The 18,449-nt window shown below is 34.9% G+C and overlaps 1 protein-coding gene across 1 annotated transcript in view; it reads right to left on the bottom strand.

Moving 5' to 3' along the window:
* The window catches only part of Ddr (discoidin domain-containing receptor 2), a 978,256-nt gene that overhangs the window by 222,006 nt on the left and 737,801 nt on the right, over positions 1-18,449 (bottom strand). The window contains exon 13 of the mRNA XM_073967242.1: positions 16,792-17,806. Within this exon, the coding sequence (XP_073823343.1) occupies positions 16,792-17,806 (1,015 nt within the window). The remainder of the gene's footprint in view (positions 1-16,791; positions 17,807-18,449) is intronic.

Below are 18,449 nucleotides of genomic sequence, written 5' to 3'. Positions count from 1 at the left end.
TAAAACCATTATTTCGATGAGGCACATTTTGCCCGTATGAAAGTGTATATGAAGAAAGGACAAAATTTTTTAGTTTTCCATAAAAAAAAAATTAAAAAATTTTTTTTAAGCTACATGAAAGATTTTTGGTACATAGATTGGGAAAAAAATGCCATTCTTAAATCTGTTCGTGATACTAATTTTGGTTGTTGCGCGCAAAAGTTATGGCGGTTTCAATTCTGATAAAAAGAAAAAAATCTTTAAAAGACTCTAATCATTATATTGAGAAACTCTCTTAATTAGGGACTCCCTACATACTATATGTTTACTGAGGTCCCAAAACTTTAGTGAAAAAGTTGTGCATTTTCGCAGAAATTAGGAAAGAATTCCAAACAATTGGTAGTTTGCAACTTGTTTTAATAAAATTCAACCTGCTTATGCCTGTGAAAAATATATAAAAATATGTACGTAATCTATACATCGCGAAGATTCAAATGAAACCAAAACTATACAAATCCGTTTAGTGGTTTTCATATTATAGCGAAAACAAAAAAATATATTGAGGAAATTTATAAAATGTTTGTAAGAGAAAATATTTATTAAAATTTATTTTGTGAGTTAGTTGAACAAAATGTAAGAAAAATACGTCGGAGTTTTTCTTCTATTTTAGTTAAATTTCACCTAATAAATCACATTTTTTTATTCTAATCACTTCTCGAAAACACGCTAACATCTAGCAGAAGATATGAATATCTTTCAAATAAATGTTGGGTTCCTTTAAATGGGGTATAATCTTGAAATAAAATTGTATCGGGTAATGTTCATTTTGAAATGCGTGTAAATCGCGAAATCCTCAAAATCACTTGATGCGCATGCGGTTTACCAATACAGCGAATTCTTCTCTTTTAATTTATACACATTTGCCAGGATTTACTTTGGCCGCTAAGATGTAGCATCGTCTGCAGTTTAGTGTGCAACAAACTGTATAACGCTTATATTTTGCACAAAGTGCATACACTTTTTATGCGCATCCGATTTCACTATCAACCGTGAAAAAATAAATCGATCTAAACATATTTCAATAAAATCCATCAAGAACCGTGGATGTAGCATCACACAGTATTTTTTGGATAAATCGTATACAGCTCCCACGCCACTAAATTTTTCAAACCGCTGTTTTCGCACAAACGCGAGTGATGATTCTCTTTCTTCATTCAAATGGAAACGATCCACATAAAACGCGAATTAGTCAGCGATATTTTGAAAAACATTTTTCGCAAATTTTTCAATTTTTGCAGTAGCCATTTCCGCCGTTCTAGTAGATGGATTTTTATGATCTGTGATTCATATGATCCGGATCGTCGAAAAACTAAAATATCGCGGGGTACCAGCACACTCAAAACGATATTGTAAATACTGTACCCAAAAAATAGGTTTTTTAGAAAAAATATCACACTAAATTTTGGCCTTTGGCAGTAGATTACTCTGCTGCTGTGTGGACTACATACTCAATATACATATCAGATTATGCAAAATCGCGAGTTCTTTAATCCTATAATTTGTTTTTCGAAATATCCGAATGCGCGTCCCAGTTACATAAAAAATACAAAAAACACCTGAAATCCGGCTTCAAAATGTCAGCATCCATAAAAGGTGGATGCACTGGAAATTTTGGAAAGTGATACATTAGAAGTGTAATCTTCATTTTGTATTCTCCTACTTTTACTTTGGACAGATGTCCGTCATTTGAATGATTTAATCAGAAATCGAATAGCAATGTAAAAAACCTGTTTAGCTTCAACGTGTTTTTACCTATGTTTTTTCCTTTACGCGGTCGTAACTACCACGTAAATTAATTTTTTTTGTTAAATTTTTGAGCTTTGTACAAAAACATCTAAAATAATCCAGCAATAGTCATAGTTACTGGTAAACTACAATAGTTCGCGTATTATAATAGTGCAAACCTTGGCTTCATGGAAACTAAAAAATTTTGACTTTTCCTCATATACCCTCGTTAGCATAAATGCTGAGGGTATAAAAATTAACGATTTATGAAAAACAAGTAAAAAGTCGTTAAGTTCGGCCTGGCCGAACTTTTTATACCCTCCACCATAAAATAGTCTTAATTAAAATGGATTAATTAGGGTCCTTTCACAATTTTAGGTGGAAAAACTTTTCGACAATGGATAGACTCCTACTGCCTTCCACTATTGCTTAAATTACACTGTGAACACAAATGTTGGGGCAGAGATAATTGCTGTTGGAGATAAAAGCCCTTGGTGTGTGTATATTAAAAACCCCGAAGGACAGATGCGCCGTGAGTCGAACTTCCGCGTTATGGCGTGATAAAGTTTTTGCAAGAGACCCTGTAAGCCATCATGAATTAGCATTATATCTTTGTTTGTTGTTTTTGTAGAGCACTTAAGCAACAGTGAACAAATATATAACGCTAATTCCTGATGGCCCACAGGGTCTCTAACAAAAATTTCATCACGCCATAACGCGGAAGTTCGACTCACGGCGGATCTGTCCTTCGGGGTTCATAATATACTCACCAAAGCCTTTCTTCCCCAAGAGAAATTTTCCGAGCCCAAGACTTTCACCTCCATTTTTTTGCACAGTGTTATCTAATATAATCTAAAAAATGTGTTCAGCTAGGTAAAAGGTACCACTTACGGGGCTATATGAAAGAGTCAACCTATCTTTAAATTTTTTGGCGGAAAAGTTTTATAGCTGCAGGGAACTTCAAGAGTCAAATTGAGGTTAGTTTCATCAAAACAATGTAGATCCCTAAAAATGGACCCATGTTGACGAATTTAAGTGACGACTGAAAATTCCCGAAAATCGGGAGGTACAGTTATATCGGAGGATATACCAAAACATGGACCTATATTGACGATTATTTTTGAATAGACAAAATTGTAGCTAAAATTCTCAAATTACCGATCATTACGGCTAGTTCGGTTAAAAATTGCAGCTAAAATTCTCAAAATACGGAAAATCGGGAGATACCGTTATATGGGGGCTATACCAAAACATTGACCTATGTTGACGATGTTTCGTGGAGATGTTTCATGCCCACTGAGAACCTCAAATGTCAAATTACAGCTAGTTCGGTTAAAATTTGTTAATAAAATGCTCAAAATACCGAAAATCGAGAGGTACGGTTATAAGGGGGCCATACCAAAACATGGACCTATGTTGACGATGTTTGGTGGAGATGTTTCATGACCACTGAGAACCTCAAATGTCAAATTGCAGATAGTTCGATTACAAATTGTGGCTAAAATTCTCAAAATACCGAAAATCGGGAGGTACCGTTATAAGGGGGGTATACCAAAACATGGACCTATGTTGACGATGTTTGGTGGAGATATTTCATGACCACTGGGAATCTCAAATGGCAAATTACAGCTAGTTCGGTTAAAAATTGTAGCTAAAATTCTAAAAATATCCAAAAATCGGGAGGTACCGTTATATGGGGGCTATACCAAAACATGGATCTATGTTTACGATGTTTCGTGGAGATGTTTCGTGACCACTGAGAACCTCAAATGTCAAATTGCAGATAGTTCGGTTAAAAATTGTGGCTAAAATTCTCAAAATACCGAAAATCGGGCGGTACCGTTATATGGGGACTATAACAAAACATGGACCTATGCCCATATCTTTTGGGGTATAAGTTTGTTGATCACTAGGAACCCTAAGTGCCAAATTATAGCTAATTCCGTCTGCAAATGTGGCGAAGAACGTCAAAATACCTCAAATCCGGAGGTACCGTTACATGGGGGCTACACCAAAGAGTGAACCGATATAGCCCATCTTCGAACTTGACTTGGAAAAAAGACCCTCGGGTGCAAAATTTCAGCACTCTATCTCAATTATTGCGGACGCTAGAGTGATTACAACAGACGGACAGACGGACATGGCTAGATCGTCTTAGAATTTTATCCTGATCAAGAATATATATACTTTATAGGGTCGCAAATGATTAGTTCGATGTGTTACAAACGGAATGACAAACTTAATTTACCCTCCATACTATGGTGGAGGGTATAAAAATGGGAAAAATGTGTTGAGGTAAACAAGTTTTTATGTGTTCTTCCTTGATTTCTGGCCAAACCACGCAAAATTCAAACCTGTACTCAAAGAAAGTACTAAAGAATACCTCTTGGGCAACATGGTTCTAATGTAAGACTTTTCGATGTATACACTGCATCCCCCTAAAATCGATGCTGACATTTTGAAGTTTTGATTTCAATGTGTTTCGAATTTTTCTTATAATTAGAGGGTGCAACTAGATAATAATCCAAACTAGTTATGGAATTGTAAAACTCGCGATTCCACGTCGTTCGATGTATATCTCATGAGTGTGCTCCGTACAGCTTTCTAGTAATAGGAGTCTAAAGGCGAAAATTTGGTGCGTAAATTTTCTGAAAAAAAACCTATATTTTGGCTTTAAAATTTACAACTGTCGTACAGGTACCCCTGAACCCCGCGTGATTTTATTTTTTTTACGTGCCGGAACTAATAAGCCCTTGCGCATTCGAATCCATCCACTAAAATACCTTGAAAGTAGGAAAATCTGCAAAAATATATTTTGACAATTCCGCGAATTGAACCGCGATTTTCTTTGATTATTTTTACATAAATGTAATCCTTTATACGCGATTATAATATTTGCCAAAAAGGTGTGTCACAAATTACAAAGATTCGGGAGTAATATCCCTATTTATCCCAAAATAGAATGTAGTGGCACATCCGCAGTTCTTGACGAATTTGTCTAAAATAATTTATATAGACGTATTTTTAATAGGCGGCCATTGATTGGATTGGATTGGATGCACCTTATAATCATATGCACATCGCGTAATTTTTTTCCACTTGAAGGTTTTTTGAATAGTAAGATGCAACTGATGGCTTTGGCCGCTGAATGAAACATGGGAAAATCCATGCATATTGATAAACATGGACTCCCTGTATTCGAAAAGCACATGCATCTCAACTGATTTAAATGGATTCGCGAATAACACGCTTTTTAACTTTTGTTTTCTTTCTTTGGTTGTGATTTCAATATTACTCTGTACTTCTTAATTCTATTGCTTAGCACACTAAGCAAATATACTTTCGCGATGATAAACTGTTTTCCTTGAAGAGGTTTTAGCAAAATAATTCAGGTTTTGTATGGAAATTTAGAGAAATAGTAGAATAACTCCAAAAAAATTTTCTCAGATTTTTCGTATTAAAGCAAAAAATATATTTTTGAAATAATGTTCCAACAATAAACTTATGTCTTTTGTTGTTGCTGCAATATGCAATTTAAAACCCCAATCTATCAAATTTTGGTCTCACATTTTTCTGGACATTGTCTAGATCCTGTACGTATTTTTATTTTTATACCCTACACCACTATGTGGGGAGGGTATTATAAGTTGGTTTTGGCCAAAAAGTTTGTAACGCATCGAAATAATGGTCGTAGACCCATACTTGTATATACCAAAATGAATGTCTCGACGAGCTGAGTCGATCTGATGTCGATCGTTGTGTGTCCGTCCGTCAGTCCGTCCGTCCGTCCGTCTGTCCGTCTGTCCGTCTGTCCGTCTGTCCATCTAAACCTTGTAATCACGGTACAGGTCGCAATTTTGATCGGATCGTCACGAAATTTTGGATGTTGATGGGGGTCCCGGAGGGGAAGAAGCCTATTGATTTTGGTGATGGTCGGATAATATTTAGGGGTCGGAAAGGGCAAAAAACTTAGGTGGATAAAAAGACAACGTTTTTACCAAAGCGAATATCTCAGCTTCTATATATGGTAAACCAAAAGCAAAACCTGACAATGAAAGCAGAAAATATCTCCTTTCGAATGATGTAAAGTAGGTGCTCGTAGGTGATCAAACAACGTAGATATCACAATAGTAGCAAATAAAACCCCAATTTTAATTTTTGCGATTTTAATTATATTGACGAATATCACAGCTTTGGTTGAAAATTTTCCAAAAGCAAAGCCTGACTATGAAAGTAGAAGAGCCGGTCTTTACAATGATGCAAACTAGGTCGGCGTAGGTAACCAAATAACGGAGATATCGCAAAAGTTGGTAATACATCCCATTTTTCTATTTTTTTGGAAATCGCGCTACAGGTCGCAATTTTGATCGGATCGTCACGAAAATTTGAGGGTTAATGGGGGTCTCACAGATGAAGAAGCCTATTGATCTTGGTGATGGTCGGATAAAAATTAGGGGTCGGAATGGGCAAACACTTATTTGGAGATAAGTCAACATTTTATTTCAAAACCAATATCTCTGTATATCAAAAGCAAAACCTGGCCAGGAAAGTAGAAAATATCACCTTTCCAGCGATGTAAATTAGGTTGTCGTAGGTGGTCAAATAGCAGAGATATGGCAATAGTCGATAATGCATCCCATTTTCCGATTTTTTTTGTAATCACGCTACAGGTCGCAATTTTGATCGGATCGTCACGAAATTTTGGGGGTTAATGGGGGTCCCAAAGGGAAAGAAGCCTATTGATTTTGATGATGGTCGGTAATATTCAAGGGTCAGAATGGGCAAACACTTATTTGGAGAAAGGTCAACGTTTTATTTCAAAGCCAATATCTCTGTTTCTTTAAGAGGTATATCAAAAGCAAAACCTGGCAAGGAAAGTAGAAAATATCACCTTTCCAGCGATGTAAATTAGGTTGTCGTAGGTGGTCAAATAGCAGAGATATGGCAATAGTCGATAATGCATACCATTTTCCGATTATTTCGTAATCACGCCACAGGTTGCAATTTTGATCGGATCGTCAAGAATTTTAGGGGTTAATGGGGGTCCCACAGAGGAAGAAGCCTACTTTTAATGATGGTCGGATAATATTTGGGGGTCGGAATGGGCAAAAACTCATTTGGAGACAAATTCAAAGTTTCATTCTTTGTGAATATATTGGCTTTTAGTAGGGGTATTCCAACGGCAAAACCTGTCAGTGGAAGAAGAAAATATTACCTTTACATTGGCGTAAAGCAGGTTGGCGAAGGTGGTCAAACAAGGGAGATACCACAATAGTCGGTAATGCATCCATTTCTTCCATTTTTTGCATTCAAGCTACAGGTCGTAATTTTGATCGGATGGTCACGAAAGTTTGGTTGCTTATGGGGGTCCCAGAGAGAAAGAGGCACATTATTTTTGGTGGTAGTCGGATTATATTCCCTAAAAGAAATGTTTACCAGTGAAAACCTTATGCACAGGGGCAGTGGTGTAGGGTATCACATGGTCGGCCCCGTCCCGACTATAGCTTTTGCTCACTTGTTTTTTTTTAGAAATTTTTATGGGATCTGAGTTAGAATAAATAAAATTTACAGATTTGAAACCACGATTTTTTTCTTAACCCATGTACCAAAAATCGTGAATGTGCTAGTAAAATTTTTTTTTTAATTTTTATACCCTCCACTATAGTATGGAGGGTATAGTAAGTTTGTCATTCCGTTTGTAACACATCGAACTAATCATTTATTGATCAGGATAAAATTCTAAGACGATCTAGCCATGTCCGTCTGTCCGTCTGTCTGTCCGTCTGTTGTAATCACTCTAGCGTCCGCAATAATTGAGATAGAGTGCTGAAATTTTGCACCCGAGGGTCTTTTTTCCATAGGCAGATCAAGTTCGAAGATGGGCTACATCGGTCCACTCTTTGGTATAGCCCCCATATAACGGTACCTCCGGATTTGAGGTATTTTGACGTTTTTCCCCACATTTGCAGACCGAATTAGCTATAATTCGGCACATAGGGTTCCTAGTGATCAACAAACTTATATCCCAAAGGATCTGGACATAGGTCCATGTTTTGGTATAGTCCCCATATAACGGTACCTCGCGATTTTCGGTATTTAGAGACATTTAGCCACAATTTTTAACCGAACTATGTGCAATTTGACATTTGAGGTACTCAGTGGTCATAAAATATCTCCACGAAACATCGTCAACATAGGTCCTTGTTTTGGTATCGCCCCCTTATAAAGGTACCTCCCGATTTTCGGTATTTTGAGCATTTTAGTTACAATTTTTAACCGAACTAGCTGTAATTTGACATTTGAGGTTCTCAGTAGTCATGAAACATCTCCACGAAACATCGTTAACATAGGTCCATGTTTTGGTATAGCCCCCATATATCGGTACCTCCCGATTTTCGGTATTTGGAGAATTTTTGCTACAATTTTTAACCGAACTAGCTGTAATTTGCCATTTGAGGTTCTAAGTGGTCATGAAATATCTCAACCAAACATCGTCAACATAGGTCCATGTTTTGGTATAGCCCCCATATAACGGTACCTCCCGATTTTCGGTATTTTGAGAATTTTAGCTACAGTTTTTAACCGAAATAGCTGTAATTTGACATTTGAAGTTCTCAGTGGTCATAAAACATCTCCAACGAAACATCGTCAACATACGTCCATGTTTTTGGTATAGCCCCCATATATCGGTATCTCCCGATTTTCGGTATTTTGAGAATTTTAGCTGCAATTTTTAACCGAACTAGCTGTAATGATCGGTATTTTGAGAATTCTAGCTACAATTTTGTCTATTCAAAAATAATCGTCAATATAGGTCCATCTTTTGGTATATCACCCCATATAACGGTACCTCCCGATTTTCGGGCATTTTCAGTAGTCACGAAATTTCTTCACTAAAATTAGTCAACATGGGTCCATTTTTGAGGGTCTACATTGTTTTGATAAAACTACCCTCAATTTGACTCTTGAAGTTCCCTGCAGCTATTAAACTTTTCCGCCAAAAAATTTAAAGATAGGTTGACTCTTTGATATAGCCCCGTAGGTGGTACCTTTCACCTAGCTGAACACATTTTTTTGAATTAGATTAGATAACACTGTGCAACAAAATGGAGGTCTGGGGCACGGAAAATTCCTCTTGGGGAAGAAAGGCCTTGGTGAGTATATTATGAACCCCAAAGGGCAGATCCGCCGTGAGTCGAACTTCCGCGTTATGGCGTGATGAAATTTTTGTTAGAGACCCTGTGGGCCATCAGGAATTAGCTGTTGTTCACTGTTGCTTAAGTTGTTCACTGTTGCTTAAGTGCTCTACGAAAACAACAAACAAAGATATAATGCTGATTGATGATGGCTTACAGGGTCTCTTGCAAAAAGTTCATCACGCCATAACAAGGAAGTTCGACTTACGGCGCATCTGTCCTTCGGGGTTTTTTTTAAATACACACACCAAGGGCTTTCATATCCAAAAGGAATTATCTCTGCCCCAATATCTGTGTTCACAGTGTAAATTAAGCAATAGTGGGAGACAGTAGGAGTCTATCCATTGTCGAAAAGTTGTTCCACCTAAAATTGTGAAAGGACCCTAATTATTCCATTTTAATTAAGACTATTTTATGGTGGAGGGTATAAAAAGTTCGGCCCGGCCGAACTTAACGACCTTTTACTTGTTTTTCTATGGAATTGTAAAGGAAGTTTGAAATTTACCATATACCCTTCTATCCTAAAAGCTGAGGGTATAACAAATATTCTAAAAAAAATCGACGCTTTGTTCTGATGCTTGGAAAAATATTCTTAAAAACTTCGACGCTTTGTTCTGATGCTTGGAAAAGTATTCTTTAAAATATCCACGCTTTGTTCTGATGCTTGGAAAATATTCTTTAAAATATCCACGTTTTATTTTGGATGCCTGACAAAAGTTCTTAAAAAATCCACGTTTTGTTTAGATGTGTAACGATCAAAAGTCGTAGCCTCGTTTTTGACTACAATCAGTATTTTATTTATTTCGTATTTCCATTACAATAATAAAATACTTAAATTATTTGAATTAACGGAAAAATGGATCATCTAGTGGCAATGCGAGGCACTAACCAACAGCAAAACAAACATGGGTAACCCTGGCGGCAATTACCAGAATTACCAAACGTCATCACACAATCAGTTGTGTTGCTGTGCTGTGTGTGTGTGGGCCTGTCCCCAACAGGTATAAAAGGAGGCTGCAAACAGACAATCTGGGCAGTCGTCTGTTGATGGCTGGTGTGCTAAGTGGGGTTTACAACGTTCCCTTGGCAAATTGTAGATGTAGTTTATTTGTAGTTCTGTGGAGTTGAGTGGGGTTTATAACGTTGCCCTCGGCTAAACAGAAAATAGTAGTGTTGTTGTTTAGAGTCAAGTGGGGTTTATAACGTGCCCTTGGCTTTAGACATATTATTTGTGGAGTGTTTGGAGTCAAGTGGGGGATTACCGTGCCCTTGACCCCAGACATATTTGTGGAACGTGTGTGTGCGTTTAGAGTCAGGTGGGGGATTGCCGTGCCCCTGGCTTTAGACATATTTGTGGAACGTGTGTGTGTGTTTAGAGTCAGGAGGGGGATTGCCGTGCCCCTGGCTTTAGACATCTGTGTGTGTGTGTGTTCGAAGTCAAGTGGGGGATTGCCGTGCCCTTGGCTTCAGACATATTTGTGGAACGTGTGTGTGCGTTTAGAGTCAGGTGGGGGATTACCGTGCCCCTGGCTTTAGACCTATTTGTGTAGTGTGTGTGTTTGCAGTCAAGTGGGGGATTGCCGTGCCCTTGGCTTCCGACGTATATACAACTGTAGTTCCGTGTCAACGTTCTTTGGCTTCTGCTGTGCCAAAAAGTTTACCAACAATTCTACCGTTAATATTCATCGGGACGCTGCCGTGCCAAAGCCGCTGTCAACTATTCTGCCGTTAACATTGATCGGACCGCTACCGTGCCAAAGCCGCTGCCAACTATTCATCATCATAATAATGCTCAATACAGTGTTGTGTAAAGTGTATTTTTTAATAATAAATAAAGGATTGTTTATAACGTTTTAAAGAAAAAGAAACTGTGTGCCTTCCCTCTCTCTAATGCCCTATAACAAATAAATTCTTGTGACGACCCTGGCCCCGCTGAACCTACCCCAGCTTCAAAGTGAAAATACGTCGTCACAGATGCTGAAATTATTCTTTAAAAATCCATGTTTCGTTTGGATGCTTGAAAATATGTTCTTTGAAAGATCCACGCTTTATTTTGGATGCTTGAAAAATGTTCTTACAAAAATCACGATTTGTTGGTGTGATGGTAAATGAAAAAAAAATATTCTTTAAAAATCCACGTTTGTTGTTCTGTAGTAAATGCAAAAAATATTATTTTAAAATCCATTTTTGTTGGTCTGATGCTAAATGAACAAGTAAAAAAGTATCAGTCGGCTTTGCCGACAGAGATATACCCTCAGCCTGTGTATATTGAAACAATTTTTTCCCAAAATACGTATGTATTTAGGGGGCTTTAAATATGTTGGTCATTTGAACCGACAAAAATGTTAATTAGGATAAAAGATCAAAAGTTTTGCGGAGGAGATACTAAAAGGAATGGATCGACATTGACCGTTATGGAAGTGGATCTCCAGCCACAACATATGGTGCCATAGGGGGTTCTTCGGGCTGTTTGCTCAAGAAGTATGGACTTGCCCCTAAAAGAACTTTTAAAATCGTAATTGAGGCAGCGAATGCAAGTTGCTCCAACAAAAATCAAAGTGATTCGATATTAGGTCTTAAAGTGAACTTATCCGAAATTTTGTGTGGGAGGTACCGGATGGAGTGGACAAGTATAGTCCATATTTGAACCTGATTTATATCTGGTAGATATATTAGGATGTTTAAAGTATAGACCAATTCGGCCACTCCCTTCAAGACTTACAGTACGAACAATTTTTCCGAAAATTTTTGAACTGGATGAAACTTCTACCGTCGTATGGAGGGCAGTGAATACAAGTTGCTAAAATAAAAATCAAAGCGATTCGCGAGATTGCCCTAAACTGAACTTTTCCGAAATTTTGTGTGGGAGGTACCCGAAGGAATGGACCTATTGAGACCATATTGGAACCTCATATTCTCTAATAGAAAGTTTACGCTAGACAAAGTATGGACCAAATCGGTAACTCCCTTCAAGAGTTATCGTGCGCACAAACTTTCCGAACATTTTCGAACTTATGTGGGGGAGGTACCGGAAGGAGTGGACCGATGTAGATCATCTTCGAACTTAAACTAAGTTTGGGCAAAATATTACGAAAGCCAAATTTTGACCATTACGGAAGTGATCTTCAGCCACTACATATGGTGACATAGGGGGTTTTTACACCCTTCGGGCTGTTGGCTCAAGAAGTTTGGATTTGCCCCTGAAAAAACTTTTACCATCGTAATTGAGGCAGCGAATGCAAGTTGCTTTAACAAAAATCAAAACGATTCGATAGCAGGTCTTAAAGTGAACTTATCCGAAATTTTGTTTGGGAGGTACTAGATGAAGTGGACAAATATAGTCCATATTTGAACTTGATCTATATCTGGTAGATATATTAGGATGTGTAAAGTATGGACCAATTCGGCCACTCCCTTCAAGAGTTACCGTACGAACAATTTTTCCGAACATTTTTGAAATTTTGTGGGGGATGTACCTGAAGGAGTGGACCGATATAGCTTATCTTCGAACTTAAACTATGTTTGGACAAAATATTACTAAGGCCAAATTTTGGACTCAATTGGCAGATCCGTTCGAGAGTTATCATGCGCTCCAACCACCTCACACGGTGTCATAGGGGTTTTGTGCAACTTTCAGCCTAAATGCTGAGGGTATAAAAATCCACGATTTATGAATAACAAAACAATTTTAGACAATTTTTGTGGATGTCGTGGATTTAGTTTTATGAAAAAATATTTTATAAAAATCCACTCTTTACGAAAAAATATTTTTAAATATTACATCTTTGTGTTTATTTCAGCTTTAGTCCATATTTTGTTGTATTCAAGTATTTGAATAACAACAAAATGTTTTACAGTGGATATGAAATTGATTAGTTGCGGGCGGAGGGTCGGGAAAGCTGAAATAAACACAAAGATGTAAAATTCTGCAGTCCAACAATAAAAAACGCCAACAACAATAATAGGCATCAGCACGGCCTTGTTGATCAATGCGTAATGCAAAAACAACAACTTTCTCGTTGTTTTACCCCCGCTTATTGAAGCAACACACTATGTTCGTATTCTTTGCAATGCAAAGACGACATAAAAACAGTGGTGGATATAAAATTCTTTAGTTCGACTCAAATTGTAGGGTAATCAGTTTTAGGGCCATATAGCAAATTTCTCATTTTGTTTAATTTGCTGGATGGGCTTATTGACCTGTTTATCGATACAGAGTCGGCGGAAAAGGGAACTGATGAAGTTGTTTGGTGACAACTGAAACTATAGTATTCCCGACCCTCCGCCCGCAACTAATCAATTTCATATCCACTGTAAAACATTTTGTTGTTATTCAAATACTTGAATACAACAAAATATGGACTAAAGCTGAAATAAACACAAAGATGTAAAATTCTGCAGTCCAACAATAAAAAACGCCAACAACAATTTTTAAATATTTTGTAAAAATTCACGAATATTCAAAGAATATTTTGTACAAATTCACGAACATTAAAAAAATATTTTGTAAAAATTCACGAATATTGAGAAAAATAATTTGTAAAAATCACTAATATTGAAAAATATTTAAAAAAAAATGGCGATTTATAAAAAAATATTTTTTAAAAAATCCGGGATTTATCAAAAAATATTTTCTAAAAAATCCGGGATTTATGAAAAACTATTTTCTAAAAAATCCACGATTATTAAAAAAGAAATTTTTTAAAAAATCCACGATTATTAAAAAAAAATTTTTTTAAAATCCACGATTATTGAAAAAATTGTATTTTAAAAAATCCACGATTATTTAATAAATATTTTTTTAAAAATCAACGATTATTGAAAAAATATTTTTTAAAAAATCCACGATTTATGAAAAAATATTTTTTAAAAAATCCACGATTTGTGAAAAAATATTTTTTAAAAAATCCACGATTTATGAAAAAATATTTTTTAAAAAATCCACGATTTATGAAAAAATATTTTTTAAAAAATCCACGATTTATGAAAAAATCCACGATTTATGAAAAAATATTTTTTAAAAAATCCACGATTTATGAAAAAATCCACGATTTATGAAAAAATATTTTTTAAAAAATCCACGATTTATGAAAAAATATTTTTTAAAAGAAAAGAAAATATTTTTTTTAAAAAATCCATTTTAAAAAAAATCAAGATCATTGAAAAAATATTTTTTAAAAAATCTGCGACTATTGAAAAAATATTTTTTAAAAAATCCACGATTAAAGAAGAAGTATTTTCTAAAAAAATCCATCAATAATAAAAAAATAATTTTTTAAAAAATCCACGATTTATGAAAAGATATTTTTTTAAAAAATTCACGATTTATCAGTTTTTAAAAAATCCACGATTATTGAAAAAATATTTTTTAAAAAATCCACCATTATTGAAGAAATATTTTTTAAAAAATCCACGATTTATGAAAAGATATTTTTTAAAAAAATTCACGATTTATCAATTTTTAAAAAATCCACGATTATTGAAAAAATATTTTTTAAAAAATCCACCATTATTGAAGAAATATTTTTAAAAAAATCCACGATTATTAAAAAAATATTTTTTAAAAAATCCACGATTATTGAAAAAATATTTTTTAAAAAAATCCACGATTATTGAAAAAATATTTTTTAAAAAATCCACGATTATTGAAAAAATATTTTTTAAAAAATCTGCGACTATTGAAAAAATATTTTTTAAAAAATCCACGATTAAAGAAGAAGTGTTTTCTAAAAAAATCCACCAATAATAAAAAAATATTTTTTAAAAAATCCACGATTTATGAAAATATATTTTTTTAAAAAAATCACGATTTATCAGTTTTTAAAAAATCCACGATTATTGAAAAAATATTTTTTAAAAAATCCACCATTATTGAAGAAATATTTTTTAAAAAATCCACGATTTATGAAAAGATATTTTTTAAAAAATTCACGATTTATCAATTTTTAAAAAATCCACGATTATTGAAAAAATATTTTTTAAAAAATCCACCATTATTGAAGAAATATTTTTAAAAAAATCCACGATTATTGAAAAAATATTTTTTAAAAAATCCACGATTATTGAAAAAATATTTTTTAAAAAATCCACGATTATTGAAAAATATTTTTTTTTTTTTAAATCAACTATTATTGAAAAGTATTTTTTATAAAATCCACAATTATTGAAAAAATATTTTGTAAAAATTCAAGAATATTGAAAAAAATTTTGTAAAACATTCAGGAATATTGAAAAAATATTTTTTATTGAGAAAACTATTTTTTTAAAAATCCACGATTATTTAAAAAAATATTTTTTAAAAAATCCAATATTATTTAAAAAATTTTTTTTTTAAATCCACTATTATTGAAAAATACTTTTAAAAAAATCCACGATTATTTAAAAAAATATTTTTTAAAAAATCCACGATTATTGAAAAAATATTTTTTAAAAAATCCCCGATTATTGAAGAAATATTTTTTAAAATATCCGCAATTATTGAAAAAATATTTCTTAAAATTGTAGCCAATGCTATGTCTTATTAACATTGCACAGTTGTCGCAATCACAAAATTTTTGGCCAAAATTATTTTTTTGAAGTTTCATATTTTTTATAATTTTTTTGCGCGGAATAATAAAAAACACTTCAAACCATCCGAAAATAATTGGTTTTTCTAAATACCATTAATAGCCGCTCGTTGGTGTAATGCTAAAGTTGAAAATTTTTTGTATAAAAAATAGAACAGACTGTGTGCTGTAAAATATATACTTTTTGGTGTGCTGTGTGGTCGAATGGGTGTACCAAATTCAGACCAAAGTTATTATGAATCTGGAAGCTGATAATAAGTGCTTTCATAATATATAAAGAAAGAACGAAGAAAGTTGTAATATCTGGGTAGGGAGATAAAAGTTTGTGTGTATATTGAAAATTATTTTTTACAAATATTTTTGAAATCTTCTTAAACTTTAGAAAAAATGTAAAAATATCGTCTCCTCCAAAAAATTTTTGGAAGCTGGCAGGGGTATGTACTATCATATTCAGATGAAATATTTTGCCTTATTTTGCCTTTTTTAGAAAAAATGTATTTTTCTACTTTAAGTTGAGTGAAATTTTTTATAAATTGATGTTTTTATTGTATATAGTATTGAACTGAAAATGTGGGATTTTTTGTGTGGCGTTTTTTGTGTGAAGTTGCTAGAGTTTAGGTAGTGCCAAAGAAATTCTCGATCAGAGTGTTTCCTTGCGCACGTATCTATTTGAGCTAGCAATTGACACTTTGGTATAAAAAGTTTCTTGTTGAAAAACAAGAAATAAGGGAACTGATGAAGATCTGTGGCGAGATCTGAAACTATAGTATTCCCTGCCTTACCCCTTGGTAAACATCGCCAATTTTTTCCCACTAATAAATTAAAGTTGTTTTAATAAAATATTAAAACAACGACTATGGGATTAAGCCTGACTATTTTGAAAAACAAAATAGAAGTCGTCATCCCAAACAAAAAACGCCAACCCTCCGAAATCCACAATAATTAAAAAAACTTAAATTTCTATTTTTTTTCCCTGAAAAATAAAATATACATTAAAAAAACGCAATTACTTGTTCTCTGGACCTTAAAAAAATATTGTTTGAAAAAATCCCTTGGTCTACTATAAATAAAATTGATGTTCCTGTAAATAGAATGGATGCTCTTATCTGATACTCAATTTTAGGACGACCGTATGTAGATCTTGTTACATATAAGATTTATACAAACTTCTAAAAGTTCTCTTGACCTTAAATTTTTAAATTAGTCAAGAAACTTCTATCTGCAAAATTATTTTTTAAATATTTAAATTTGTCTCAGGTACTTACCTTAATCCTCTGGTTTCACACAAATGATATTCACCAAAAACACCACAGCCTAATTTTTCCACAATAACTAATGAATGTCTTGGAAATTCTTGTAACTGGCAATTGGCCGACTCCTCAGCATCGCTGGCAGCAGAAGCAGCAGCATGGTTCATGAAATCACTCAATTCGTTTGCATTGTAATGATGTGGTTTTGTCAATGTGACATTAAGGCTGCCGCCGCCGCCAACACCACAAGCATATCCACCACCCGCCGCCACAGCATTACCGCCTCCTCCCACGCCACTACTAATACTGGCTGTAGGAGACTTATCAAAATTCAAAGTTTTGTTAGATGTTGTCGGTAATGTGAGGGCATTTTGAAAATTTCCAGTTAAAAAAACATTTTTGCCATTTGGCAATGTTCCGGTTGGTGGTGCCGCCTGATTTTGCTGATGGTATGGTTGTGTTGCTGTTGTTGTTGTTGCAGTGGCACAATTCATTTGCTGCTGTTCTTGGTGTGCTGTTGCATTACTGGTAGCCAATGTTGTCGACATATTGGCTTTACAAATTGCCATTGCAGCATAATATTTCTCAGAAGGTGACATTGTTGTTGGGGGGCCATTGCCGGATGGTGATACCGAACCAGGGTACTGGAGGTGGTACTGCTGCTGTAGTCCTGGTGATGTTTGCGGTTGCTGTTGTAGTGCATAATGTCCTCCTGGTGCAAGAGACGTTGACGATGATGAGACCAGGGGAAAAGGTGCCGTACCCATTGGTGGTGGCGGAGGTGGTGGTATTTTCATATGAAACATATTGTTGAGAGTGTTGCGGTTGCTTGCTAATGTTGTACTGTAATTACTGTTACTTCCATTAAGACTATTTGAAGCAATGCCACCAACACCACCTCCACCGCTGCTGCTAACGACACCACCCAAAATACTACCAGCACCGCTGTAAAGCGAATTTGACTTTTGGCTGTGTAACAGATCCTGCATTTGTGGTACAGCATAATCCTGACACACAATATCAGGAACATCTGAAAATTAAAGCAGACCAAAAAAATAAATGTTGCGATGAGAGAGTTGGAATAAAAAGTGAAGAAGTATTTTTAATGGATAACAGATCAAGAGATTTTTTACAGTGTTTTATTTAACTTGCTTTGGTGTCCGTTTAGTTCAAATCTGGTAACTCATGACAATACATGAGTATGGAATCAAAACCAATATTGGTCCATTTTTAAAGTGTTTTGACGGTGTTTAATTTAAATTGCATTTCAAATGTGGTAACTCAATTTTGACACAGTTGCAGTTGACCAATCGGACTAAAACTTTGCACACTTTTCAGATTTGGATGACAATACATGAAGGGCGACGTAGGGGATGGAAGATACCAAGCAACGGTCCTGACCGGTTTTAACATGGCAAAGCCCAGGATTTATCTTGGTCCCTCTTTCATCTCAAGTGGACACTGATCTCCCCGTGGTGTCATCTGTGGAACTGCCTTTAACATTCGTTAAAGGTAGTGAGCTAACATGTGCCGCGCGTTCACCCATAAGAACGTTTTAAGGACCATGATCTGCGAACCTGCACCTGGAATGTTCGCACTCTTTATAGAGAAGGTGCAGTCTTCGCATTGGCAGACATACTTGAAAAGTACAAGGCCGATATTACTGTCATACA

Source organism: Musca autumnalis, unplaced genomic scaffold (assembly GCF_047663935.1).
Source record: "Musca autumnalis isolate F117 unplaced genomic scaffold, ASM4766393v1 scaffold_2, whole genome shotgun sequence".
Classification (NCBI taxonomy): domain Eukaryota; kingdom Metazoa; phylum Arthropoda; class Insecta; order Diptera; family Muscidae; genus Musca; species Musca autumnalis.
Note: the sequence above shows the minus strand (reverse complement) of the source record. Positions and strands in the feature narration are given on the sequence as shown.